Here is a 27,809-nt window from a genome sequence, read left to right as displayed (position 1 = left end):
AATGCCTAGCAACACATAAACATGCAAACAATTCACAAATTAGAAGAATAGTGTAACTATCTGATTAAAACCTCTGGCGAGGATGTGGAGAAAAGGGTACACTTGTACATTGCTGGTGGGACTGCAAATTGGTGCAGCCAATTTGGAAAGCAGTATGGAGATTCCTGGGAAAGCTGGGAATGGAACCATCATTTGACCCAGCTATCGCCCTTCTCGGACTATTCCCTGAAGACCTTAAAAGAGCATGCTACAGGGATACTGCCACATCGATGTTCATAGCAGCACAATTCACAATAGCTAGACTGTGGAACCAACCCAGATGCCCTTCAATAGATGAATGGATAAAAAAAATGTGGCATTTATACACCATGGAATATTACACAGCACTAAAAGATATTATGTTTCTTATACATATTTTTCTCCTTAAATGAAAATTTTCCTCCCAAGGTAGGAAAATTACATTACAAAGAAATCTAAGCAGTTTGAGTTTCTTGCTCTTATAAATGTAATAAGTAAAAATAAAATCCATAGGGTCAAAATATTTAGGGTTATAACTAGAAATATATAATTCTACTTTTATGACAAGGCAGTTAATTGAAATAAGTTAACACAATCATTTGAATTGGTTGTCTGCACACTGGACAAGGCTTATTCCTTTTCTTCAGCTTCTTTGCACATGTGAAGCATGACATAAGATGTCCTGTTTTACCATGAACAATGCAACCATTTTTAGGTCGACCTTGGCAAATCACACAAGGTTCAATGGCATTAAGGGGGAAACTAGATTCCATACTTTCCTCTTTGTCTTGTGTTTCTTCCTTCTCAAACTCTTTGACATCTTCTTGACTGCTATAAATAATGCTATTTGAAGTTGATGGCTGAGAATAGTCCTCACTTTCTTGTGACTGGGAGGTTTGTGTGATCTTATCATTTTCCTCAAAACATGATTCTTTGGAATCATTTGCTGTAATTTTTTTACCATCAGGCACATCCAAGCCCTCTTCTGCCTGTGTTGAGCTTTCTAATTTGGCTTTCTCAGAAATTTCCCCTTTATCTTTCCCTTTATCTTCAGGAAGCCAGTTCTCACGAAGGGTCCAACATCTATTGCAATGTGGTGGAAGGGGAGGATTCATTTCATTGCATGAAGTACATTTCCAATAGTCCTTCAATGAAGAAATACAAAGTTAATTTCTGTAACCCTTTAATTACTAATCATAACAATGCTGGTGGTGACTGATATAATTAAGGTAAAATGTATCATAGTTCAATTTTCAGCATTTGTTTTACATAAAATAGTAAATACGTGCAAGACAAATATAGTTATTATCAAATATTGGAAATTCACTGAGAGATTTTAGGTACTTTTTCCCAACCATGTAATTGAGATGATGAATGTTCATGTTTTACTACAGACCCTGGGTTTGACCCCCAGCACCAGGAACAAACAAACAAACATGTTGTACACCTCAGAGAGACAACAATTTAAAAAAGAAAAAGAGTCAACACTGGGATGGGGATGTAGCTCAATGGGAGTACTTGCCTAACATGTACAAAGTACTGGGTTCAATACCCAGCACTGTGGGATGGCAGGGAATGTCATATGTGTTCTCTCTTCATGTACTTAATAAGTACTTTTTTTAGCCTTATCATGCTGAAAAACCCCAAAATTAAAAATATGCTTATTATATTTTAGAGTACCTAAAATATATATTATAATAACTGTGTATCTATGAAGTTAGTTTTTTTTTTTTTTTTTTTGGTACCAGGAGTGAACTCAGGGGCCCTTGACCACTAAGCCACATCCCCAACCCTTTTTAATTTAGAGACAGGGTCTCACTGAGTTGCTTAAGCACCTAGCTTTTGCTGAAGCTGGCTTTGAACTCGGGATCTTCCTGCCTCAGCCTCCTGGAACCACTGGAATTACAGGTGTGCACCACCACTCCCAGCTGTGCCTAACTCATTTTACAAGGCCAGCAATACCTTTGTGAAGACACAGTCACAGCGGTTCATTTAGTTAAGGATGTTTTCTTCTGTACTGAGGCCTGTATCCACTCCCTTAAAGGCTCAATCCTGGACACTGTTGTACCTAGTCTACCTAATCAATCTACATGAAATTTGCCTTTCCTAAAGAAAAGTCACCCAATCCATCAGTGACTAGGACTCTAAGATGTGCTCTAAAACCATGGTTCAACTGAGTGTTCCCTAACTCCATTCACAAAGGAAATGCTAAAAACCATTCTTGTCAGCAGCCACTGCCAGGTAAAGCCTACCATCCTTGGATACAACCGCAAATGTATACCCTGTACTTGTCTACCCTTCTCCTGTATTCTCTTCTCTCTTAACTGCTCAGTGCTTCTCCCTTACCCTAACTTCTTGTGGCACGACTCACTTGGGATAAGCTCCCCCTCACCACACCTCTTACTAAATAATGAATAACTCCTTGTTCTCCTTGCCTTAACTGAAGCATGGTCTTGCCTAAGGACATTTTACATGTGAAATTTGCTTTAAGAAGTCCTTCCTATTGGACGTGAATAATATAACAAGTTAGATTGCCTGTCAAATGACCTAACACAGTAGCAACAAGAGTGGAGATTATTCATTCTCCTACATTGGTTCTGTTGTCAAAGGTGGCTACCGTTACCTCCTAAACTAAAACTAAAGGTCTTGCTGGATGCAATGGTACATGCCTATAACCCCAGTCACTTCAGAGGCTGGGGCAAAGAATTGCAAGTTTGAGGTCAGCCTTGACAATTTTGCAAGACCCTGTCTCACCAAAAAAAAAAAAAAAAAAAAAAAAACAACGTTGGGAACAGAACTCATGGTAGAGTGCTCCTGGGTTCAATCTCCAGTACTGCAAAAACAAAAAGCAAAATAAAACTAAAGGTCTTGCAAAAGCAGGGTGGTGCTTCAAAGAGTTCAAAATATTAAAAAGTTCTAACTCCCCAGATAAAACTAAACAAATGTAGTACCGGAGTTCACCATAATAAATTAAAGAAAAATACTTTAAACCATTAGACTTTAAGTTTTAACTTAAATCACCCCATTTCATGAAGTAGGTTAGATATATTCTTCTAATTTTGACCTTGGTATATATTTTTTTAATTCCTTAAAGAAGCAGATATATACTTACAGCTAAGGAAATTTCAGGATCTTCTTCAAATGAATCTGTATCACTTTCCCCTGCCTGATACACTGTAACTCGATACACCTAATAAAGTAAATTCATCAGCGTCAATTCATCACCTTTTCTATTCAACCAGGAAAGTGTCTTAGTAAGTCCTAAACAGATAGTATACACTTCTACTATATATAAAAATTCTGAGACTGAGGGTATAGCTCAACAGTAAAGCACATGCCTAGCACATGTAATGCCTTGGGTTGAATCCACAGAATGCATACACGCATGCGCGCGCACACACACACACACACACACACACACACACACAGGCAAGAAATTCTGAGACAAACAAAGGTCAAATGCAACAAGTACAAATAAGAAAAACAGTTTCCTAAACTGGTCTTGACTCACTCACTCTCCTTAACTAGAAATAATTTCATAGCAATTAAATCCTCACCCACCATGGAAAAAGTCAATAAATATAGGGGTAACCCTGGACTCTGTGATGTTTTATTTTTATAAAAAGTAAGTTAGAATTAAAAAGTAGGAAATTAATTCAATATTTTAAAGTATAGACCATTACAAGAATGCTTATTACGGTCTATTGAGTTCTTGGCATTAGTAATTCAAAAATGAGACAATAAGGAAATACGTAAGCTCAAGTCCACAAACCAATATTCTAATTTGAACAAATCAAGAGACAAGGATTTCAAGGTAAGGATTTCAATCTAAATGTATTACATCTTTAAGTAAAGTCAATTAATATGCAAAATATTTAACAACTTTCTAATATAATTAAAGAAAATACCTCATCATCTTCATCAGAGAGTTCTTGTCCTTCTTCACTAAGGCTATAATCCTCTGAATCAAGAGATTCAACTTCAAATTCTACACTAAATTGATCTGAAACTGAGTCCTGATCCAACCAATCACTGGAATGTTCACTCACACCATCTTCAATATCCTAAGGGGAGAAAACAAAATTAATATACGTATCTTGGCCTCTGTAACAACTTCCTGACTCATCCCTGTGCTTTATTTCCTCCTCAGATCCATCCTGTATATCCAACATAATCTAGACTAAGGTTCAAAGGTATGAGTATTATTTTCCCTGTTCAAAAGCCCATTACTAGGCTGAGGTTGTAGCTAAGTGGTACAGCACTTGCCTAGCATGTGTGAAGCACTGGGTCTGATTCTCAGCACCACATATAAATAAAATAAAGGTCTATCAACAACTTAAAAAAAAAAATCAGAGAAAAAAGGCATTTAAAAATCCCTTTGCAGTGAAGGTACATCTAGTATGATATTAACATTTCATTCTTCTCCAACTAGGCACTCCTCCTCCTTTACTAAATAAGAACACTCAGATCTAGACTGTTTCCTAAACTGGTCTTGACTGACTCACTCTCCTTAACTAGAAATAATTTCATAGTTTCTAAATCATACTCATCCTTCTTTGGCTAAATCTCTGTCAACTGAAAGAGCTCTGTCACTCTGAATTATCTTTACTACTTGTGTATTACTGATACACATAAATTATACAAAACAACTGTATGTTTGTCATCTGAATTATAGCGATTTTGAGAGCTAGACCTGTCTTAATCATCTTTATATATTCAGATTGGTAGAATGTTAGACAGACATATTTACACAAATACAAACTTAGTATTGGTGTTTTTTTTTTTTTTTTTTTAAAGAGAGAGTGAGAGAGGAGAGAGAGTGAGAGAGAGAGAGAATTTTTAATATTTATTTTTTAGTTCTCGGCGGACACAACATCTTTGTTGGTATGTGGTGCTGAGGATCGAACCCGGGCCGCACGCATGCCAGGCGAGCGCGCTACCGCTTGAGCCACATCCCCAGCCCAGTATTGGTGTTTTTTAATGAACTTTGAAAATAATTTGTTTTGAAGAGCTTCCAGATTTAATTTTTTAAATTTATTTTTTAAAATTATGTATCTGTATTTAATTCCTCATTTAAGTTAATTTTTCTTCTTCTTTCTTTGGTACCAGAGAGTGAACCCATGTGAACTGAGCAGCATCCCCAGCCCTTTTTATTTTGAGATAGAGCCTAAGTTGCTTAGGGCTTTGCTAAGTTGCTGAGGCTGGCCTCAAATTTGTGATCCTCCTGCCTTGGCCTCCAGAGTTGCTGGGACTACAAGTGTATACCACTTGCCAGGCTCATTCATGTTTTAACAAGTTATGTAACCTAATAAGACCTTCAGGCCCTTAATATCTGCTGTCCATGGCTGAGGGTAGCAACACACTAAGCAGAGGGCTACAAATTTTAAAAGTATATTGGTCTAGGAAGCCAGGATATAGATATTATTCTTGATTTGCCACCAAGTAGCCATTTAACCTTGATGCATCATTTAACTCCTAAAGGCTACAGCTACTCTAAAAGGAGTTTAGACTAAATGATCTTTAATAGCTCTGTCATTTCTTTTTGTTTTTCCCCTGCAGTACCAGGGACTGAACCTAGGGCCTCATGAATGTTGGACAAGCACTTTACTATTGAGCTACATCCCCAGTCCTTTTTTATTTTAAGACAAGGTCTTATTAAGTTGGCCTAGAACTTGGGATCCTCCTGCCCCAGCCTCCTATGAATAGCTAGCATTACAGGACTGAGACCATTTTTTAAAACAAAACTAAACAGTGGATATTATTTTATAATCTCTAAGGTCAAAATATTTTTTTAATGTCATGTTAGAAAAATAGTAGAAAAAGTAACATTCATCAGCTTGATGCATCTTAAAGAGATCTAAAGAGAATCAGGTTAGAGTATATAACTTATCTAATAAAGTGACCCCCTTCAATTAACTAGTTTTCAATTAACTAATCTTTAGTGAACAATTATTATATGGGAATAAATCACAAGAAAAAAATTAAATCTTAGAAAGCACATTCTGTGGCAACGGTCTGCACTGTGGGATATTACAAATCTATTTTAACAAATAAAGTTTTAACAAACATGGTTTGCCAATTTGTTTACCTGTTATCTATGGCCACTTTTTGTTATGGTAAGAGTTTAGAAACTAGAAACTATGATAGAAACCAATGGCCCTTAAAAACTTGCTTCTCATACTGAGCAGGAGCTCATGCCACCTAGTGGCTGACATGAGTAACAGCTTTGTTAAATACTCTGGAGGACACAAATGTACTCCTATAATCACTGTTTTGGAAGAAAGAAAGCAAATACAGAAGTAACAAGAACACATAAAATGTAAGAATAGGATTATGGGCTGGGGATGTGGCTCAAGCGGTAGCGCGCTCGCCTGGCATGCGTGCCGCCCGGGTTCGATCCTCAGCACCACATACCAACAAAGATGTTGTGTCCGCCGAGAACTAAAAAATAAATATTAAAAATTCTCTCTCTCTCCTCTCTCACTCTCTCTTTAAAAAAAAAAAAAAAGAATAGGATTATTATCATAACTGGTTCAATCTCCTACATCTTCTAAAATAAGCCAGGCACAGTGGCTCATGTGCATATAATCCCAGCTACTTTGGAGGCTAAGGCAAGAGGATTGCACATCTGAGGTCAGTCTAGGCAATTTAACAAGACCCTATCTCAAAATTTTAAAAATTCCATTCATCAAAATGCTTAACAAATGGAACATTGGAATTTTCTATCAGTCTCAGAAAGTACTAATACTCTTACCAACCAGGCACAGTGGCACACCACCAAGGGACTCGGGAAGCTAAGGCAGGAGGACTAAAAGTTCAAAGCCAGCCTCAGCAACCAAAAGGTCTTAATCAACTTAGTGAGACCCTGATCAAAATAAAAAAGATTGGGGATGTGGCTCAGTGGTTAAGTGCCCCTGGGTTCAATCCCCAGTACCAAAAAAAAAAAAAATACTGACACTCTAATCATCCATGCAATACTGAACCCACACTTCATGGATCTGACAGACATTCCCTGATGTCTAGATCTATGTATATAGCAAATATTAAGTTCAGACTATGCTAACTTATTTGTTAATGGCTATAATGAAAGTTTAGGGCTTTGTTTTGTTTGCAGTGCTGGGGATTGAATATATGGCCTTGCACACGAGGCAAGCACTGTACCACTGAGAATAAAAAACATATTAACTCTTAATATTCAAGATAAATTTGCCTTAGAAACCCAAGAAACATAATTGAACTAAACTTATAGTCTTGTTTCCTTATTTTTTAAAAGAAAGTACAACTTTCAAATTCTTAGACTATACTCCAACATATATGAATTTACTATTAGGGTAGTAGTTCACAAAGATTCTCTAATATAGGGCAACATTAAAAACTATGAATATTTGTACTACACTTCACCCTTACCAGAGTTATTCCACTATCTTTCACCCTCTCCCCAAACCTGGAGTTAGAGGTGGGAAATCTATGTAATAATTATATTTGAAAGTTAAATTTCCCCGTGTTCAGTAGCAACATCACACCATACATGTGCATTCTATCTGTATGCTTATTATGATTGTCAGGCCTATATTTAAAATACAAGAACTTTATTTTATTTGAAACAAGAGTATTACCGGATTTGATGGAGTCTCTATTGATTCACTGCTACTGCTTCTTTCACAACATATTTCCCTTATTACACACAGAGCCAGGCTTTCATCAAAGGAAAGGGAAATACTATCAGATTTGTGGCGCTTTCGTCGTTCACCAGATAATTCATCTGAATTATCTTCTGGATATGGAAAGAAAAAGAGGATGATTATTTTTTTTTTTTGAGGAAGAGAAAGAGTTTTAATATTTATTTTTTAGTTTTCGGCGGACACAACATCTTTGTTTTGTATGTGGTTCTGAGGATCCAACCGGGGCCGCACGCATGCCAGGCGAGTGCGCTACCGCTTGAGCCACATCCCCAGCCCGGATGATTAAATTTATGTACTGTAGGATTGATTGAAAATTGAAATGTCTTTAGCATGTCTGTCATATAGTATTGATGAAATTAAACAGAAAAAAATGATAAATTACTATTAATGTTTCAATAGTCAACATTTTCACTAGATCTGTCCACCTAAAAAGTTATAGCAGGGCATTTTTTAAAAATATTTTTTAGTTACACATGGACATAATATCTTTATTTTGTTTATTTTTATATGGTGCTGAGGATTGAACCCAATACCTCACATGTGTAAGGCAAGCGCTCTGCCACTGAGCCACAGTCCCAGACCAGGGCATATTTTTATAAGTTTTCCCATCTTCAAGAAATTTGCCTCCACAAATCACAATAACTTTAATCCATCAAGAGCATTTACTAATCAAGCAATCTATGATTTTTCTGTCTAAACTTTAGGAAGATTTCTTTCTTTTTCTTAAAAAACCAATAATGTCTAATTTGCATAGAAGGCATTGGGAGTTTTTGTTGGTAGTGGCCTTTTACAGTATTAGGGACTGAACGCAAGTGCTCTATTACTCAGCACAGAAGAGTTTTTTTGTTTGTTTTTGTAGTGCTGAGGATCCAGAAGGTATTCTTCATAGTTCAGTTTCATCAATACCCTGCTTTATTCTGTATTTAAGAGACAGAGTCTCACTACATTGCTCAGGCTAGCACCAAATTCCCCAACTCAAGCAATTCTCCTGCCTCAATCTCCAGAGTAGCTGGGACTACAGACACAACAGCATGTCAGGTACCCTGTATTTTCAACACAAGCAAAACCAGTGAAAACTTTCACTTTAAATAATAAATTTTCTCTAACTTAAAAATAAAAAGTCAGAGTGCTAGTCAAATCTGCCAGACATGAATGAGATATCAGATATAGAAATAGTATAGGTCACTGGTAGAGCACTTGCCTAGCACGTTAGGGCTTGAGTTCCATACCCAGCCTAGCAAAAGAGAAAAAAAAATCTAAATAGATCAAAAAGCCAAACATATACAACAAAACTATTTAAAAACCTAAGAAAACATTTTGTTTCCCATCAAGCATGCTAATAGCACTCTGCACTGAGCTTCATCTCCAGCCCAAGAAAATATTCTTTTAATATAGGATGGGGAAATATAACACTGCAAAGCACTCAAGAAAGTATCAATATCAAGAGCAGACCACAGGGCTGGAGTTGTGGCTTAGTGGCGAGCACTTGCTTTACACATGTGAGTAACATTGGGTTCAATCCTCAGTACCACATAAAAATAAGTAAACAAAATAAAGATAGTGTGTCCATATATAACTGAAAAAATACAAAAAAAAGAAAAAAGAAAAAAAAAAAAAGGAGACCAGAGGAGCTGAGGTGTAGCTCAATGGAAAAACATCCAAGGAGAGTGCACAAGTCCCTGGTCCCTGGGTTCAGTATCCCCAGCACCAAAAAAAAGGAAAAAAAAAAAAAAGAAAAAAGACAAAGCAGAGTGGCGGCATACACCTATAATCGCAGCAACTCAGGAGGCTGAGGCAAGAGGATTGCAAGTTCAAAGCCAGCCTTAGCAACTTAGCAAGACCCTAAGTAACCTAGTGAGACCCTGTCTCAAACTAAAAAATAAAAAGGTCTAGGGATGTGGCTCAGTGGTTAAGCACCTCTGGGTACAATCCCCGGTACAAAAAAAACACTAAACTATATTAACGTTGCCATGGCAAAATAAAATACCATCAATATAAGCTAGAGGGCAACTAGAAGAAAATATCTACAACATACACAATAGAAAATGGTTAATACAGCCACATGCCACATTATACAAAGTCCTCCTTCCAAAGACTTGATTTTTTAAAAAAAATTCAGAAATAGGAAAAATAAAGTCACAGAGATGCAAATGACCAAGAAACTGAAAAATCTCCTACCTCCTATTGAGCAAGAAAATGTAAAATGAAATAAGACACCATTTTTTGCCCATGAGAATAACACAAATTAAAAATGTTAAGATTTGAGAGGAAAGATTTTTATACACTGTTCATAGGAATATAAAATGGTACAACAATCTGCAATTTATCTTACAGAAATGCCTACATAATTATTTAAGTTTATATATGAAACTATGTTCAATGCAATCTTATATCATATAGGATTAACTAAAATGTAATCTATGTGCCTGGCCGAGTGTGGTGGCGGACACCTGTAATTCCCGTGGCTTGGGAAGCTAAGGCAGGAGGATTTCAAATTCAAAGCCAGCCTCAGCAACAATGAGGTACTAAGCAACTCAGTGAGACCTTGTCTTTATATAAAATACAAAAAGGGCAAGGGATGTAGCTCAGTGGTTGAGTGCCCCTGAGTTCAATTCCTGATACCTTAAAAAAATTAAAAAAAAAAAAAAATACACAGACACACACACACACACACACCATTTTATATATATTGCCCAGGTTGGCCTTAAACTTTCAAATCTCCTGCTTTAACATCCCAAGTAGCTAGAATTATAGGCATGCAACAACACTAAGTCCAGTTAGTTATGAATTTTGATCAGGCAACAGCCCCTTCCTCCAATGGTATATTTTTTACTTATTAAAAATAATTATTAAAAAAATTTAACTGCTGCCAGGTGTGGTGGTGATGGTATATAACTGTAACTCAGCTACCTGGGAAGCTGAGGCAGGAGGACCAGAAATTTGAGGGCAAATCGGACAACTCAGCAAGGCCCTGTCTCAAAATAAAATTTGAAAAAGGACGGGAGATACAGCTCAGTGATAGAACACTTGCCTTCTATGTGCAAGATTCAATCTACTGTGTACATGTCTGTCTGTCTGTCTCTCTGTCTCTCTCTCTCTCTCTCTCTCTCTCTCTCTCTCTCACACACACACACACACAAATTAACCACAATGGTAACTAAGAATTTTGGCTACAATAAAGTTTATCTTTGTCCCCATTATAGAATAAACTGTGCCCATTGTCAACCAGAAAAAAAAAAAATGTTACTAAATGCTACTAAAACTGCTATCCTATAGACCAAATAAAGTAATAGAAGAAATTCATTCAACTAAACCAAAAGCAGCAAAATAATTTCACTAATCCTAAAAGTACTAATTTCATTAGAGAAAACACCACACAGCTGTTTACTATACCAAATAAATATTCATGAATACCTGTCTCACTAATTGCTCTCCTTCTAGATGAGGTAGATGGTCTAGAAACCAAACAGGAAGATGAAGGCTTCTCTTCTTGTAGTTCTTGTACAAGATCCTAAGCATTCAAGAAAAAATAAAATATGTCAATTTAAACTTATAATGCCAGGAAGCTAAAAATTCTGTTTTGTATAAGTATCTGTGCAGTTTTCAAGAAACATTTTACTAAAATGAATTTATTTAAAAATTACCTTCTGATCACTCCCACCTTCAAGGTGACACCTGTTCTCTCTCACTAATGTGCTGGAATCTGATGGTTCTAAGACAAAATAAAAACGGAAATCACAAACTAGGAAAGAAAGCTATCCAACATAAAGCCCATATACAATTTAACCTTTCAATAAACATTAAAAAAATGCTTTCCAAGTGCCATCCACATGCTATGTAGTTATATGAGAACTCAATTTTAATATAAGATACCTGAAAGAGTAATTATAAACACATTAAAAGAAGATACAACAGAAAAGAAGATAAAGCAATGATTATTTGATAGGGGTGGGGGAGGGGTGTCTGAGGAGCAAACAATCAGGGAAGGATTTCATAATAGAGTAGGTGAAATAGGACTGGCTGGGAAGGACATTCCAGATTGAGGAATAAAATGTGAAAAATCATTCAGATGCAAACTAACTGTTGCTATTTTAGGAAATTAAGGACAGTTTTACTAGAAATCAAACAATTAGAAATGTAAAGGGTCCTAATGTCAGACCAACAGCACAAGCATGTCAACAAGCAGTGCGTCATTGCATTCCTCCCAGTAGACACTTCAGAATCTTCCTTAAGACAGTATCGCAGCCACTCATCACTAAGGGGACTTAGTTCAAGAAATAAAACTGATTTCCTAGCTCACAGATCCATTATCTCCAGAGAACAATCAAACCCCTCAATTACAGTGATAAACTGCTCTGACAAAACAGTAAAAAAGAGAATAGAGGCAGGGAAACCACTGTTAAACAGCAGCCTAATAATTACTTTTATTCTTGGATCAGATGGTGATGTTCTTTTCTGGATTTTAAATCCTGACTATGGTATAGTAAGTATTCAATTCTTCACAAACTAACACCATATTAATAAAATACTATCCTGTATGATGCAGAATGCAAACCTTAATGAGATAGGAAAGAGAAAAGTGCAATACAACAAAATAACCAGAGCAACAGAAAACAAAAGAAACTGAATATAGAATAGTGGGATCACAGGGGAATGGTCAATTCATTCTGAAAACCTAGCTACCGTAATTAATTGTAATTCAAGGATGGACATTTGGAAAGCTATAGCATATTGGAGCCAACTTCTAACAACACTCAAAAAAAGCACAGTACATTTCTTCCCAACTCAACGTTTGTAATCTGAAAACGAGAGTGTTTACACCATGGAATCAGCAACCACTTCAAATCAAGAGATTCTCCCATGGAAAATGGGTTAAACATTTATCAGCATACTCCTGTATATTTATTTACATATACAACTTTCTGAAACAAAACCCCAGGGCCTTCATCAGATTCTCAAAGGAAGATGCAACCCAAATATGACCAGTTAAAAACTTCAATTAAGGAATTAAAATGCCATTTACCTACCAAAAAAAAAAAGGAAACAAAGCTTTTGTCTATTACAAAAAGGAAAATACAAAAAAGAAGACTTATCCTTTCAAAGAGTTCAAACTAAGTAACTATATTACTTTCCAAAGCATCTCAACATGATTCTCAAGGTTTGACACACCTCTTCACTGAGCAGAACTTTTGAAATTATCTACCTCTCAAAATAAATCCTGATATTCCAAGACTTAAACTAATATAACAGGATATTTGACTTTATATTAGAATCTTCCTACTATTTTAGTTCACATCTATTTCTTTCTACTAAAGTTTGTCATAATTTTATTTAATATAGAATTAAAGTAACAAGAGAATCAGGTCTAGGGGCTGGGGATGTGGCTTAAGCGGTAGCTCGCTCGCCTGGCATGCGTGCGGCCCAGGTTCGATCCTCAGCACCACATACAAACAAAGATGTTGTGTCCGCTGAAAACTAAAAAAAATAAATATTAAAATTCTTTCCTCCCTCTCTCTCTTTAAAAAATAAATAAAATAATTTTTAAAAAAGAGAGAGAAACAGGTCTAGGAGTATAGCTCAGTGCTAGTGTTTGCCTACATACATGAGGACCATGGGTTTGATCTCTGCCATAACAAAATAAAAAGGCAGATGCAGCGATGCACACATGTAATCCCAGATAATTGGGAGGCTGAAGAGGGAAGACAGTGACTTTGGGGGTATCCTGGGTACCTCAGGAAGACCCCATTTCAAAAGTTAAATGAATATATAAAGAGAATCACAATTATAAAATATAAGCACAGAGAAGTATCTTCAAATTTTTTTTTCTTTGCCATGCTAGGGATCAAACCCAGTGCCTCACATATGTTAGGCAAGTGTTCCCCCATTGATCCATACTCTCAGCTCTTAAAACAAAATATTATATTTATGATGTTCAAAATTAACTTACCCTGCTGATTGACTACCACCAAATTTTTGTAGATCATTGTATATATTTTCCTTGTAAGAAGAAAAAAAAAAATCAAGAGATATACATTTTAAAATTTAAGTACAGATTTTGTATGAACTACTACACATACTCAAAATGGCACTTTTCAAATTATATTACAGGCAGGCTTTTAGATTTTAAAAAACAACTAAATAATTAGTAATAGTGATGACAGCTATTTTCAACAATCACAAAGGTTCCTCTAGCTTAAAGATTCACATCTCCATTTCCTGACATGAGTTTTGTTTAGACTTTATCACCGCAGCAACTTATGCAAGCAGAAGGTAGGTTAGCATATTTTTTTAAATTTTATTTTAGTTGTAGATGGACACAATACCTTTATTTTATGTGGTGCTGAGGATCGAACCCAGTGCCGTACCATATGCAAGGCGAGCACTCTACCACTGAGCTAAAACCCCAGCCCAGCATACTTATTTTCAAATTTCTAGCACTCTGCTTAGAAAGTAATAGGTTATATAAAACCCATTTATAAGCTGGGCATACTGGCACACACCTATCATTCAGTTACTTAGGAGGCTGAAGCAGGACGATTACAAGTTTGAGGTCAGCTTGGGCAACATAGCAAGGCCGTAACTCAAAAAAATAAAAAGAGCTACAGATGTAGCTCAATGGTATAACACCCCTGGGTTAAATACCCAGTACCATAATTTTTTTTAAAAAAAATTTAATTATATAAGAATTGGATTATAATCTTGACTGTATGTTACTCAGGACTGAACCCAGGATCTCATACCTGCTAAGCAAGTGTTCCACGGCTGAGCTATCCCCAACCCTATAATCCCGACTCTTACCAAACTTAGACAATGAATGGATTTTCTTTCTTGATTTAAAATTTATTTAAAAATAGAGCCTCCTCTTCACTCAAATACACACTGAGAACATACTATGAACTAGTCACTGCGGAAAACTAAGAATGAGAAATCTCTGCCCTCATGGAGATTATACCCAAGAGAAAGACAACTCTTATTCTAGTATTCATTGATGTCATGATTCAGTCTTCTCTTTCGTTTTTAATCTAATGATCAGACAATGTTATTTGTTGCAAAATACCACTAAGCTACATCCCCAGTTCCTGAAACAGCAATTTAAACCAACAACAACCAAAAAAAGTCAATATTCTTATTCATATTCAAGTATTTTTTTTCAAGTCAGTAATTTCCCCATTTTCTGATCTTTCAACCTATCAGGATTTAAATCAAGCATAACCTTAAGATTATACTTTCAATATCAGATACATGCTCAAACATTATCAGAAGATTTAATACTGAAAATGGTACAAAATCATCAAGTTATTTCTTAAACATACAAAGTTTCATATCCCAAGGCCAAGGACAAAATAACCATGAATGGATATTAAACATAAGAGTTTACCAATGGAAAGATGGTTCTATAATATTAAAGAGATTAAGGGGTAGGGTTGTGGCTCGGTGGCAGAGCGCTTGCCTCGAACATGTGAGGCACTAGGTTTGATCCTCAGCACCACAGGAAAATAAACACACAAAAAAAAGATATTGTGGCCATGTTTAACTAAAAAAAAAACAAAGATGAAAGCTAGGGATATAACCCAGTGGTAGAGCACATTCTTAGCATGCACAAGGCCTTGGGTTCAATCCCCTACTCTTTTTGAGCTATGTCTTTTTCTAGTGTTCAATAATGAATATATACATTATGCTTATAATGAAATTGTTTTAATGACACAAATATTCTATTTAGTTTCCATCTTTGTAGCTACTTTTTTCTTGTGATGCTAGAGATCAAACCTAGAATCTTATGCAAGGGAGGTAAGTTCTCTACAACTGAATATACCCCCAATCATTATGATATTAATGAGCATTAAATACTAGTAGAATCTAGTGAATTGTTGCAAATGAAAAGCATCTATCCCACTTACTAAGACATAAATGCTAAGGCTCAACACAGACCAACTAGGCTAAACCAACTGCGACAAATTTGAAAGGTAAGAATGACTAAAAAAGTAGTTTTCAGTTCCCAGAATAATTCTGGAAATGTTAACTACCATAATGGTAGTATGTGACAAAAAACAAACACAAAATAAAACTGATTTCCAAAGTAACTGAGATTCAAATTTAAGCTTTATTAACATGATGGCATAAAGACTACCTTTGGCCTGGCATGATGGCACACACCTGTAATCCCAGCAATTTGGGATGCTATGGCAAAAGGATCACAAGTTTGAGGCCAGCCTGGGAAACTTAAGATCGTAATTCAAAAAATTTTAAAGAGCTGAGAAAAAATTTAAATGGCAGCTCAGTCTCCAGTAATACTGAAAGAATAAATAAGTAGATTATAAAGACTGCCTTTGGAAGTGATCAGAATAATAATTTAAAATATATAATCGTAGCTAACAATCTGAATGCTTTCCATGTGTCAAACAGTATTTTTTTTTTTTTTTTGGTAACATGTCTCTTCATGAGTTATTTATAACCTCTACACAAGGTATTTACTTATCCCTATTTTAAAAATGAAAAAACTAAGGCTTAGAGAGGTTAGATCAATTTACCTATTCACACTGCTAGTAAATGACCAGGCTAGGTCTCAAATACAGATTTATAAGAGTCCAGAGTTCATGTTCCCCAACAATATGCTATAGAACTAAGAAACCAATTTCAGGGCTGGTGCTGTAGCTCAGTGATAGAGTACTTGCCTAGACATGAAAAGCCCTCGTTTGATACCCAGCATGACACCAAAATAATTAAAAATTAAAAAAAGAAAAAGGAAAAACTCAATTCTAGCATCTTTTTTTTTTCTTATTTGTTTGTTTATTTATTTATTTATTGGTACCTGGTATTGAACTTAGGGGCACTGGACCACTGAGCCACATCCCCAGCCTTTTTTTTTTTTTTTTTTTTAATTTAGAGATAGGGTCTCACTGAGTTGCTTACTGCCTTGCCATTGCTGAGGATGGCTTTGAACTCGCTTTCCTCCTATCTCAGCCTCGGGCACCGCTGGGATTACAAGCATCCGCCACCGCACCCAGCTTAGTATCTTTTTATATAAAAAAGCATTGATTATTTATTACTGACAATAGGAAGTGAGAGTGGAGGTCAGCTGAAATGTTTGCCCAGCTGGCTTTTTATAATAGCTAGAGAGAAGAATTTACCTGTGCTCTTTCACAGAGAAGCTTGGCACTCCAAACAAATCTCCTAGAAGATCATTTGAACAATATACAATATGTTGTTGCTTCTCATCATATAATCGTTTAGTCATAATATACTGGCCAAGATAAAATATTACCTGAAATAGAAATACGATATCTGAGCATTAAAGAAAACTAAAAGTTGGTTTAAAATATATTCAACTAATATCCCACTTATTCAAACAGGATTAAACTACCAGCAACCACATCCATAACCATGTAGAATAACCACTATCTTGAACTTAAATGTGTTTTTTTTTTCCTTGCAAATCTTAACTCTGCTCAGCTATCGAGGTTCTAACACTTAAGAATAGAAAAAACAGCAAAAGTTGTAGAAACCAATTACCTCCCACCCCCCCCAAATCAACTAAAATATGGCAGTGACCTAGTGCCATTTAGTAAATAGTCACAAACAACACACACCTCAATAGCCTCTGAGGTCATCACAGAAAAGAAAGACAGGAAAATGACCAATGACATCAACTCAACAGTTTGGGAGAATTCAATTAAATAAATCCAGATATATTAATATACACTATAATAAATAATAAAAATGACCCTGAACCATTATTATATTATATTCCATGTGCTCTATTAAGACAAAATAGGCAACATACTTTTCAATTATCCCAACAACCACCTAAATATGTACAGCGTTTTACAGTTTACAATGTACTTTAAACAAGTATAGTCTCATCCTTCTGGTATTTCACAGAATGATTTTTACTGTATTAGAAATGAAGAAGGGTCTGGAGCACAGCTCAGTAATACAGTATATGGCTAGCACGCCCAAGGTCCTGGGGTTCAATCCCAGCATCAAAAAAAAAAAAGGAACAAAGTGAGGAAACTGATCCCTCTTCTGACTCGAAGCCTTGTGCACTTTCTACTACCCCATCTGGCTTCCACCACTTCCCAATATGATCCTAGACAAAGATCCTTTACCTGAAAACTGCATCAGACAACATAAAATCAGCCCTCTATATGTGTATGTTTTGCAACCATAGATCCAACTAACCATAGGTTAAAATTATTCTAAAATAAAAATTATCAAACCTAAGCAGACATTTCTTATTCCCTTAACAATACCACATAATACCATGATATGAGGTATTACAGGTCATCTAGAGATGTTTTACATATATGGGAGGATTTGCATAACTTATATGCAAAAAACACACTATTCTGTATAAGAGACTTGAACATGGGTGATGGGGGCGGATTACCTAGAATCAACTCCCTATAGATGGCAGAGAAGGATTATACTATGTTACTGCTAAACAGTTTTGCACAAGTATTCTATGTCTTAATGAGGATCTAGAGTCCTAGCAAATATCCCTTGAAGTAATTTATAAAAGTGTGGCTGGAAAGAAATTATTAAACACTATGTTTAATAATTTCAAAAAGTTTAGGACTTCCAGAAGTGGGAGTGGGGGCCAGGCGTGGTAGTGCATGGAATCTCTTCCTGCCCTACTATCTATCCTGTCATAAGAAAAGAATCTTTAGTGTTTTGAGTAATTCATGTCCCTCAAACTAAAAGGAAGAGATGGGGAACGGAAACATTTCATTCACAGTGAAATTTTGCCCAAAATGGCCCAATCTCTCAATGAAAACCTTACTTCTATAAACTTCAAGAGAATACATTGAAATGCTGTAGCCATTAAAGAGGACATATGTTCATGAATCAGCTCACCTCCAGCCCAGAATTTCAGTACAGTATATTGTACTTGTGTATCTCTGGTGCATAAGTTCTTAACCTGGGATCCAGGGATGCCCAAGAAGTCCTTGGATAAAATTCAGGGGATATAGATATATATATCTATATATATATATACATATATATGTATATATATATACACATATATATATATTTATATATATATATTTATATTATATATGTATTTCTATCTTTACTTTCACTAAATTCAAACTGAAATTTAGTTTTTAATTATGAACAGGCAACAAATCACAACACTACTAGCAGTACCTGTGATTTTGTCACCAATAAAAACCACAGTATCAAACTATGCTTATGGCAAACACATCAAAATAACACTTCTTTTCCTCATTATACTCTAATCATATTTATTAGGTCTGATGCTATATGTCAGTTATAATGTGTTAATTACACAGTATGTCAAAGGACCATAAAACAATGATGGCCAATTTCTCCCATGGGCTTGAAAACTGTAAAGAAGGCCATATATTAAAACATTCCTTATATCTTAAATCAGCTTACCTCTTTCATAGTGTAAGTGTCTTTTTGTGCACCAACAGACTTTAACAACTTCAAAAGCAATGGCTTTGGTCTAACCTACAAAGAAAAAGAAAACTATAAGCCTTGCAGCAAACACATGCAGAATAAAGTTGTCAGTAAAGGTGATAGCAAATAACAATAAGGTAACAAACACTATGTTTAATGATTTCACAAAGTTTAGGACCTCAAAAAGTGGGGGTGGGGGCCAGACATGGTGGTGCATGCCTATAATCCGAGCAACTCAGGAGGCTAAGGCAGGAGGATCATGAGTTCAAAGCCAGCCTCAGCAATTTAGCAAGGCTCTAAGTAACTTAGCAAGTTCCTCTCTAAACAATATATATAAAAAGGGCTGGAGATGTGGCTCAGTGTTTAAACACCCCTGGGTTCAATCCCTGGTACCAACAATAACAACAAAAAAAAAAAAAAAAAGAAAGAAAGAAAGAAAGAAAAAAGCAGTGGGGCTGTGATGTGTTTGGTAGAGCATTTGCCTAGCATGTGTGAGGCCCAGATTTCCAGCCCTGGTTTAAAAAAAAAGGTAGCAAATAACAATAAAGGTAGCAAACACTATAAGGTTTTACTAAATAAAATAGACTATATAAATTGAGTAACACATACCATGGTTAAGGGGATTAGAAAAAAATGTTACAGAGACTAATTATTATGCTAATTATCATGGAATCATCAAATGTCTAAGTTGTGAATCCAATCCCAAGTGCATGCTATCTTTTCTCCTCTAGCTATTTCTAGCATTTGCTGCTTGCCTTACAATCATAAATAGTAGAGATCCAATGAGCTTACTGTAAGCAAATTTACACAATCTAAGAGAAAAAAAGTCCATCTTTGAGGTGATTCCTAAAGATTTAATGTGTGTAGCACATGTTCAACAACTGTTTGTCAAATAGATACTTGAAATGTAAACCACTGAGGAAGAAAATGCTAAGTTGTGGTTGAGGGATAAGAGTTACATTCTCAGATCTGCTCTTAATTATCCTTGTCAGCTTGGGTTAGTTATTTTAAATTCTCCAGTATTAAGGAACCTAATCCATAGAAGATTTATTTATTGTAGTACTAGAAATTTAACCCAGGAATTTTGCTCTATCACTGAGCTATACTCCCAGCCCTTTATTTTTATTTTGTGACAGGGGCTGGATAAGTTGCTGAGGCTGGCCTGAATTATGATCCTCCTGCCTTAGCCTCCCAAGTGGTTGGGATTACAAGCAAGTGTCACCACACTCAGCCCAATAAACTTTTCTTTATAAAAACAGGCAGCAGCACAAATTTAGTCCAAAGGCTATAGTTTGCCTGACTCTAGAGTTTTTTCAAGTATTATTAATAATTGACATGGGGGAGAATATGCTTATGTTCTTTCTCCTTTCCTATTGCTATATCCAACTCTGCAAAGCTCAATCTTTACAATTTGCCACCACCATACAAACCGGTGTCTCTGCACCTCTCTTCAATATGGCCTGTCCTGATTCTGAAATCTGACAGCATGCTCAATTAAGATGTAATGCTCAAAACAAGATTTAAGAAAACTGCCTATTTCCAGCTAATCAGTAAAACAAATTACTTAATAATTGAAAAACTTAAAAGTACCCAGGGCCTCAAGCATACAGGGCAAGCACTCAACCTTCTGAGCTATATCCCCTACCCCATAATCTTGTATTTAAGAATAAAAGATAAACCCCAGGTGGTGATCTAGATGTAAAAATTAAAATTACAGGTGATACATTCATAATCTTGGGACAAAAATGATATGAAAATTCAAAAGCCAACAATAATTAACAAATAAAACTTCAAAAAATGTTCTCAATGGGAAAAAGATAACATCAAATTAAATGGACTATTTTTAAACAACAAAAATTCAGTACTCTAGAAATGCTGAAAACTACTCAAATTAAAAAAAAAGAAAAAGAAAAATGGACAGACCAGACCAGTCAAATCCCAGAATAAGCAAGTGATTCAACAAATGAAAAGATGCCCCACCTCCTCAGAGACTTGGGACATATAAATCTAAACAACAGCTTCATACTTTTTACACACACACAAAAAGGAAATAGTAATTAGACTAGGTCACAATTTATTTTACAAACAATAATTTTTAAATGTTTAAGGACCTGGAAATGCTACTTATCTTGATTTGATCATTACATGTATATGTATCAAATTATTACACTATATCCCACAAACACTGTACAACTGCATGTAAGTTAAAAAAAAAAAACTGGTAAAATTTAGTGTACGCAGGTGTAAAAACTGTCACAATCTTTTGGTGAACAAGTTACCAGTCAGCCATCTAATATATGTATAATTCGGGACTCAGAGTTCTATTTCTATCTTACAGAGAAGAATCACATAATAGTTGCACACACAGAGCAGTACTATTTGTAATACTCAAAACTGAAAGGCAATTTTAAAGTCTATCAGTAATGCTAGAAATGTAGCTCAGTGGTAGAACACTTGCATAGCATGCATAAGGTCCTGGCTTTAATCACCAAAACCCCCACCCCCACCCCAAAAAAAAACTCTATTGGTAAAAGCACTGGTATACCATCAACTATAGAATAATATGTAGCCACTAAAAAGAATTCTATAGATTTTACAAGTTATAGAACAACTCTGGTTTAATCCTGTTTCAGTAGAACAAACAGTAACAGCTTCAAATTCACACATTAATATATGCACATAAAAAAATTTTAAAGGAGACATGGAGAAAAGACTGCAATTTTCAAATATTACTTTATATATTTCTCTAATGCTTAAAACCTTTACAAACAGTATGAATTATTTTTGTGACTTTTAGAAATCATAAAGTTAAATACAACAGGTCAAACTAAAAAAACAGTAGGTCACATAAACACAATGTCAATACCCATGCTTAAGAATGGAAGTCACTCCATTTCGTGAAAGACTAAGAAAATTCTGATTCTTTTGGTTCACTTTTACTCCAGACAATTATCCCTGAGAAAGAATTTAAGTTACATACCTAAAATTTTACCTTAAAAGCCTGGCTATAACTTGGGTTTATATCATTTACTTGATCATCTTAAAAAGTAAGTTATTTTTAAAAGTTAACACTTTAGACAAAAATACCAACCAGGGTCTCTTGTTCCGAAGCTGGAATCTGTGAGGTGCTTACAGCACCATCAGTAGACACAGACATGTTGGTATTGCACATTGGCCTACAAGTAGGGGAAAAAAAAAATACACACACGATAAAAACTTGAAATAAAACATGTGAAAAAAACCCGAAATCATAAAGGAGATAACGTCTTTAAACAATACCTTATGAACCAAAATTATTAGCAAGTCGATCCTTACCTGGATCAGTACATAAAATGTGCCGCACGTCTGTGAACACGGGTGTCTATCTTCAATCGCCAGTGAATACAACTGGGAAAAGGAATGGTTTAAATAGCCTCAGCCGCGGGACAAGTCAGGACTTAGCTCCTCCAACGACAGTCTCGGAACGTGTCCGAACTTGACCAGCCTAAGAGGAAAAGCTGAGTCAACCAGCCCAGTCTCGCCCAGATTAGGAGCTGGGTCCACACAGGCAACCCAAGAGGCACCTGTCACCCTCCCGACCCCCAGCCGGGAGCAGTCGGGGGCCCGGAAGCCCCCAGTGGCTGCGGCCTCTACCCAGGGCTCCAGAGCAGACCCCCACCCCCACCCCCACTCCAGTGCGCGCCCGAAACCCCGCCCACTTCGCCGGCGGCGACAAACAGGCTTCTTTCCAACAAAAACTCCACGAAGCCACGTGCCCCCCACCACGAATAGCACAAAGGGTGCGCGCGGGAAGGGGTTGGACTTCAAAGCCAGCTAACCGACCCGTTCACCGCCCACTACTAGAACTGAACCCTCCTTTCCAGGCCCATACCTGCTCAACACTGGGGCTTTTTGCTTGGAGGTGGGGGGGCGCGCGGAGGGTCCTTCAAGGCGCCCCAGTTTCCTTCACCCGGAGCGCTTGGGCCTCGGCGACGATCCCACTCGCGGCCCAGACCACTGGGCGCTTGAACGCACTAAGTCCCGCGAGAAATATAGTTCCTGGCGGCGGAAGCGACAGGAACTCGGCTACAGGGGATAGGGCTGCCCCTCGAGTTAAATTTTTGGCTCCATTTTCTCCTCGGTACACAGGGCCGCAGAGGCCGGCGCAGAAGCCAAGGGCCGTAGAAGCTAAACTCCGCGGTGAGCGCCCCCTACCGCCCGCGGGGAGTGCGCCGGAAGCGGCGACCCATCCGGGCTTTTGCGCGCGCGCGCGCGCGTCCGGCTCCACCGCCTCGACCAATTGGGGACGGGGTTGGCGGCGCGGCCTTGTGGCGGGTCTACAGGTGGGGATCCGGCGCTGCGCCAACGGAACTCCAGCTCGGGCTAGTTGACGCAGCGTCCGCTCCCCTCCCCGTTTGGCGCGGGACGCTGGGAAGACTCTTTTAGTTGTGCTGTTTTTCTATTTCATGTGTTATTCCTCCCGACTGCAATGGAAACTAGGCAAATGCGTATCTAAGTGTCGCTGCCACCAAAAAGAAACCAAGATTAACAGATGTATATTTTAAGTCCACGCCGGCAGCCGCTGGAGGTGTATACAAATTTCAAGACTTAAAAAAAAAAAAGATGCAAATCACCATATGACATAGACTTATACACCAGTGAATACCAGTGTTCTTAGTGGGGGGATGGGGGGGTGATTACATAGCACGCTGAGGTATGGTAAGGAATAGGGGCTTGGGGCCTTTACGGGTGGCAGTGACTGCAAGTTATGGAAGGAAGGGTGAGAGAAGGAAACGCTTAGTGAAAAGGTCTTGCTGTACAGATGGTCTCAGGTAATAAAATTAAGTAGATCAGCCCTAGCAACTGGTACTTTACAAGCATATTATAAATTTCCTTTATAAATCTAAATTTCTTTTACAAAAGGACATTTCAGAGCCATACCTGCAGTTTCTGAGAATAATGATAGAACAGTATATTATGCATTCAGTTCTGACTCACCTGTTTTCCTTCATAGGTGTGGCAAGTGTTATTGGTGCAGTCTCATGAAGAACTGAGTTGGTTCAAGCCAGCAAGCAGACTTTGCAGACCAGCTTCACAGGCCAGAATGTGATTAGTCTGAGAACAAATACTTTTTTTTAAATAAAATTGTATCCTTTCCTTCCACTCCCTAATCTACTAGAACAGAATCTTCTTAAGCATTGTTAAAAACCAAACTCTGAAGAAGGAGAGATCTCTGAAATAAAAGGTTTTATTGAGCCATTACAGATGCTAGCCAAAAAGAAAGAACCAATCCTGGGACAAGCTCCCTCAGCCACCCACAGCTAGGCCAGGTAGTGGAGCCAGAATTAGTGTAGATTAGGTAAATGGAGTCAGGTGGGATCAAGGAAGCCAATTTTGAGTGAGTCCCAAATTGGAGACTGTTCCCTGAGGAATTGAAATATTAATTCCTTTAGAGCCCTTCCTCCAACTTTATCAAGAACCTGCCCTAGCTCCCTGTTGCTAAGGTAACCTGTCCCAGGAGTTGCCCTTCTCTACAGGGAGCTATTGTTAATTAACATGTCTTGGGCTGCTCCATCCTGCCCTTCCTCCTTCAGCCCACCTGTTTCCCACCTTTTGACCATCCCACGGAGCATTTTCTAGGCCTAGTCACATATGCAAGAAGGAGAAAGAGGAAGAAAGCCCAACAAAGGAAGCCTAGGACTTATAAAAAGGGCAGAACGCCTCACGTCGTGGGATACCTGAATACCAGCTATGGCCTCGTTCCCTCTCCTGGGAGAAGTCTGTTACCCCTATTAAATAACCCCTGCTTTATATGCTTGCCTCAGCATGCTTCTCTAATGTTCAACTTCAACATGCGAGGAATCAGAACTCGTTGCTGATAACAAGTGGTATCAGCAGCATTTGGAAAAATGTCAGCTGAATCCAAGAATCCGGAGTACTTTTATAATGAAAACCTGAGAAAAACAGGCATTAATTATTTACATTGCATCTACATTGACTATGGATAAGAGGAACAGGATTGCATAAAGTAGGGGGACAGTCTACCAGGAGAAGCAGGCTTGCTTCTGGATGGATTGGGGCTGCAGGAAGGTTGCTGTAGCATCTAGGGGGTTGCCAAAGGATTTGAGTAAAACAAGGGGGTTGAGGTTTATTTGAGATGGAGTCTTAGTATATTGCTTAGGCCTGTCTCCAACTCATGCTTTAAGCAGCCCTCCTGTCTTATCCTCCTGAGTTGCTGAAACTATAGGCATAAGCCATCTCACCCAGCTGAGTTAAGGTTTTAATGCACACTAAAGAATGGAGAGCTGGGGGTGCAGTTCAGTGGTAGAACATGTGCTTAGCATGTGGGTTCAATCGCCAGCAATTAAAAAAAAAAATCTCAAAGTCAAAAACTTAAATCCAGCAAAATGGCATGTGCAGCATCTCACTGGGAGGCTGATGAGGGAGGATTGCTTGTGCCTAGTTCAAGACTAGTCTGGGCAACATAAAGACATCCCATCTCAGAAGAAAACAGAGAGAAAGAATGTAAAATGGTCTTCAGGATCTGTAACATTTTTCTGATTAAACTTCCTCCATCTCCTCCTTTCTATCTCCTTCCAGCTTTGTAATTAAACTTAGAATATCTCAGAATTTTTTTCCTGAACAGTCAAGTCATCACTCAATTTAATTGACCACATTATTAACTTAAGAGGTTTAGTGTGGTTTATAAAGATACCATCTTTTGTTGGGCGAGGTGGCACATGCCTGCAATCCCTGTAATCCCAGCAGGTCAGGAGACTGAGACAGGAGCATCTCAGGTTCAAAGCCAGCCTCAGAAAGTTAATGAGGCTCTGTGTCTAAATAAAATACAAAAAAGAGATGGGAATGTGGCTTAGTGGTTGAGTGTCCCTGGGTTCAATCCCCAGTACCAAAACAAACAAAACAGAGATCTTTATCAGATCAACTATATTGAGATTTCTGTTTATGATACCCAATGCTTGACTCTGGTGAAAGAAAACCTCAAGCAGGGGAGAAAATATATAAGCATAAGAAGATAAGTGATCATATTAAGTACCAAGTGAATGAACTAGTATGCATAGCCATAAGAGTTCAAAGACAAGGCTAGGGATGTAGGTTAGTGGTAGAGCACTTTGTCTTGTGTGCACAAGGATTTATCTTCATTTGGTCCCTACCACCACAAAAAGAGTTGAAAGGCAAAATTCTTAGAAAATGCTGGGGGCTGGGCTGGGGATGTGGCTCAAGTGGTAGCGCGCTGGCCTGGCATGCGTGCGGCCCAGGTTCGATCCTCAGCACCACATACCAACAAAGATGTTGTGTCCGCTGAGAACTAAAAAATAAATATTAAAAATTCTCTCTCTCACTCTCTCTCCTCTCTCACTCTCTCTTTAAAAAAAAAAAGAAAGAAAGAAAATGCTGGGGGCAGTTTATAAAGACTTCAGTGACCATCCACACATATTTTATGCCTTAAAGAAAGACTTAAAAATGGAGCAGAATATTCCAGGGCACAAGAAAAATTTTATCAAAAAAAGCTGGAAGCAAAGATACAAGAAGACTGTTTGAGAGGCAATAAACAGATCAATTTGACTTGCATATGAGTAAAAAAAAAGTCCTAAGAATCTTGAGTCTCCTTAAATGTCAGGCAAGAGAATCTGGGCTTTGAACCAAATAGTGTGCAGAGTTTGATAGCATATAAGCAGGTGATTTGTTTCAAACTGTCTTAACAGGACCACTTAGAGCAGATTTAAACCAGGCCAGCCTCTTTCTGGGCTAACTTTTCCCCTTCTCGTTGGCCCTGTTTTCAAAAAATTCTCTTGGCAGAATTATTAGAGCAGAAACTAAGGGCAGAAATTATAGAATCTGTCCTTTTTCTAATAGAACCAGGAAAGAGGAGGCAGAAGTGAATAAAATGGTAAGATTTAAGGTGTTAGAGAAAGACGAAATAAGGGTTTAATCTTTCAAGGACTTGGTAGTCAACATTTACCATGGGTACTATGGGAATTGAAAATATGCCACTCCCCATTATACTTCTTTGGCATATTTTGAGATGGATTTTAGAGGAAGGGCAGATACAGGAATAACTCTGCAAAGTTGTTCCTTTGGAAAAAAAAAATTATGCCTATCTACATGAATAAAGTATACAGTTTGTGGCAAACAGTGGCATTCTCTGAGACCTCCTTATCTGCCTAAAGGTGACCTAAGGAAGCTCATTTCACAGGATAAGAGACTAGAGATCCAAAACCCTGCCCAGATGGAGATTGCTACAGTCTGTCACCTATTCTTTTTAATGCAGTTCTGAGATTACCAGAGAGTCATCTTTATCTGCATGATACAATAACCTTTTATTCATTGTACATTCTTCCCCTCACCCTCCCATAAGCTGTATCTATATGTTCCCAGAATTCCCAAGCATCTATTCCTCTCTGTAGCTCAGGATATTTTATAAGCTTCAATCATTTGATCTTTCTTTGAGTCTTATATTTCATGAGGCTCCCATGCACATGCATGTAATAAGTAGTACACATTTTTTCCTGGCAACCGACCTACTGTCTGTTTATTCCAGAGACTCAGATTATTGAGGTTTTAAAGACTAGAAGGGAATTTTTAACTCCATTTCACTACCAAGCACTACCATAGGCCCAAAGAGGGGAACAGCAGTCATACTCCTTGCTGGCATGGAACCTAGCAGAATAAGAGTGCAGGAATAAA

The 27,809-nt window shown here is 37.4% G+C and overlaps 2 protein-coding genes and 1 long non-coding RNA gene across 7 annotated transcripts in view; 2 read left to right on the top strand and 1 right to left on the bottom strand.

The window, feature by feature from the left end:
* The window catches only part of CPM (carboxypeptidase M), a 99,626-nt gene extending 73,216 nt beyond the window's left edge, over window positions 1-26,410 (top strand). The window contains exon 10 of the mRNA XM_081309691.1: window positions 24,118-26,410. The gene's annotated coding sequence lies outside the window, so the exon portion shown is untranslated. The remainder of the gene's footprint in view (window positions 1-24,117) is intronic.
* The window catches only part of LOC308658893, a 558,609-nt gene that overhangs the window by 469,436 nt on the left and 61,364 nt on the right, over window positions 1-27,809 (top strand). The window lies entirely within an intron of this gene.
* On the bottom strand, window positions 441-24,233 carry MDM2 (MDM2 proto-oncogene). Of its 5 annotated transcripts, XM_081309686.1 has the most exons (13): window positions 24,102-24,233; window positions 22,996-23,625; window positions 22,440-22,608; window positions 22,216-22,300; window positions 19,101-19,175; window positions 16,829-16,962; window positions 13,648-13,697; window positions 11,345-11,412; window positions 11,115-11,211; window positions 7,635-7,792; window positions 3,927-4,082; window positions 3,131-3,208; window positions 441-1,163 (listed from the first exon to the last, which is right to left on the bottom strand). In XM_081309686.1, the coding sequence occupies exons 4-13, from the start codon at window positions 22,294-22,296 to the stop codon at window positions 591-593; spliced, it is 1,470 nt and encodes a 489-aa protein (XP_081165812.1). In that variant the 5' UTR covers window positions 22,297-22,300; window positions 22,440-22,608; window positions 22,996-23,625; window positions 24,102-24,233; the 3' UTR covers window positions 441-590. The 5 variants fall into 5 exon arrangements, with proteins under 5 accessions (XP_081165812.1, XP_081165811.1, XP_081165813.1 ...); XM_081309685.1 differs by lacking the exon at window positions 24,102-24,233 and having other exon boundaries at window positions 22,996-23,689; XM_081309687.1 differs by lacking the exon at window positions 24,102-24,233 and having other exon boundaries at window positions 22,440-22,511; window positions 22,996-23,689.

This window comes from Spermophilus citellus (assembly GCF_964194105.1).
Source record: "Spermophilus citellus genome assembly, chromosome: 10".
In the NCBI taxonomy this organism is placed as follows: domain Eukaryota; kingdom Metazoa; phylum Chordata; class Mammalia; order Rodentia; family Sciuridae; genus Spermophilus; species Spermophilus citellus.
The sequence above is the reverse complement of the archived record's forward strand: the minus strand, read 5'-3'. Positions and strand labels throughout refer to the sequence as shown.

What these genes read in the sequence shown, in the direction of transcription:
- MDM2 (XM_081309686.1), bottom strand. Translation starts at nt 22,296, where the DNA reads ATGTGCAATACCAACATGTCTGTGTCTACTGATGGTGCTGTAAGCACC. An exon ending in ACACTTACACTATGAAAGAG is followed by an intron (nt 16,963 to 19,100) that starts GTAAGCTGATTT and finishes TTTCTATTTCAG; the next exon opens with GTAATATTTTATCTTGGCCA. An exon ending in TTCTCTGTGAAAGAGCACAG is followed by an intron (nt 13,698 to 16,828) that starts GTAAATTCTTCT and finishes TCTTCTTACAAG; the next exon opens with GAAAATATATACAATGATCT.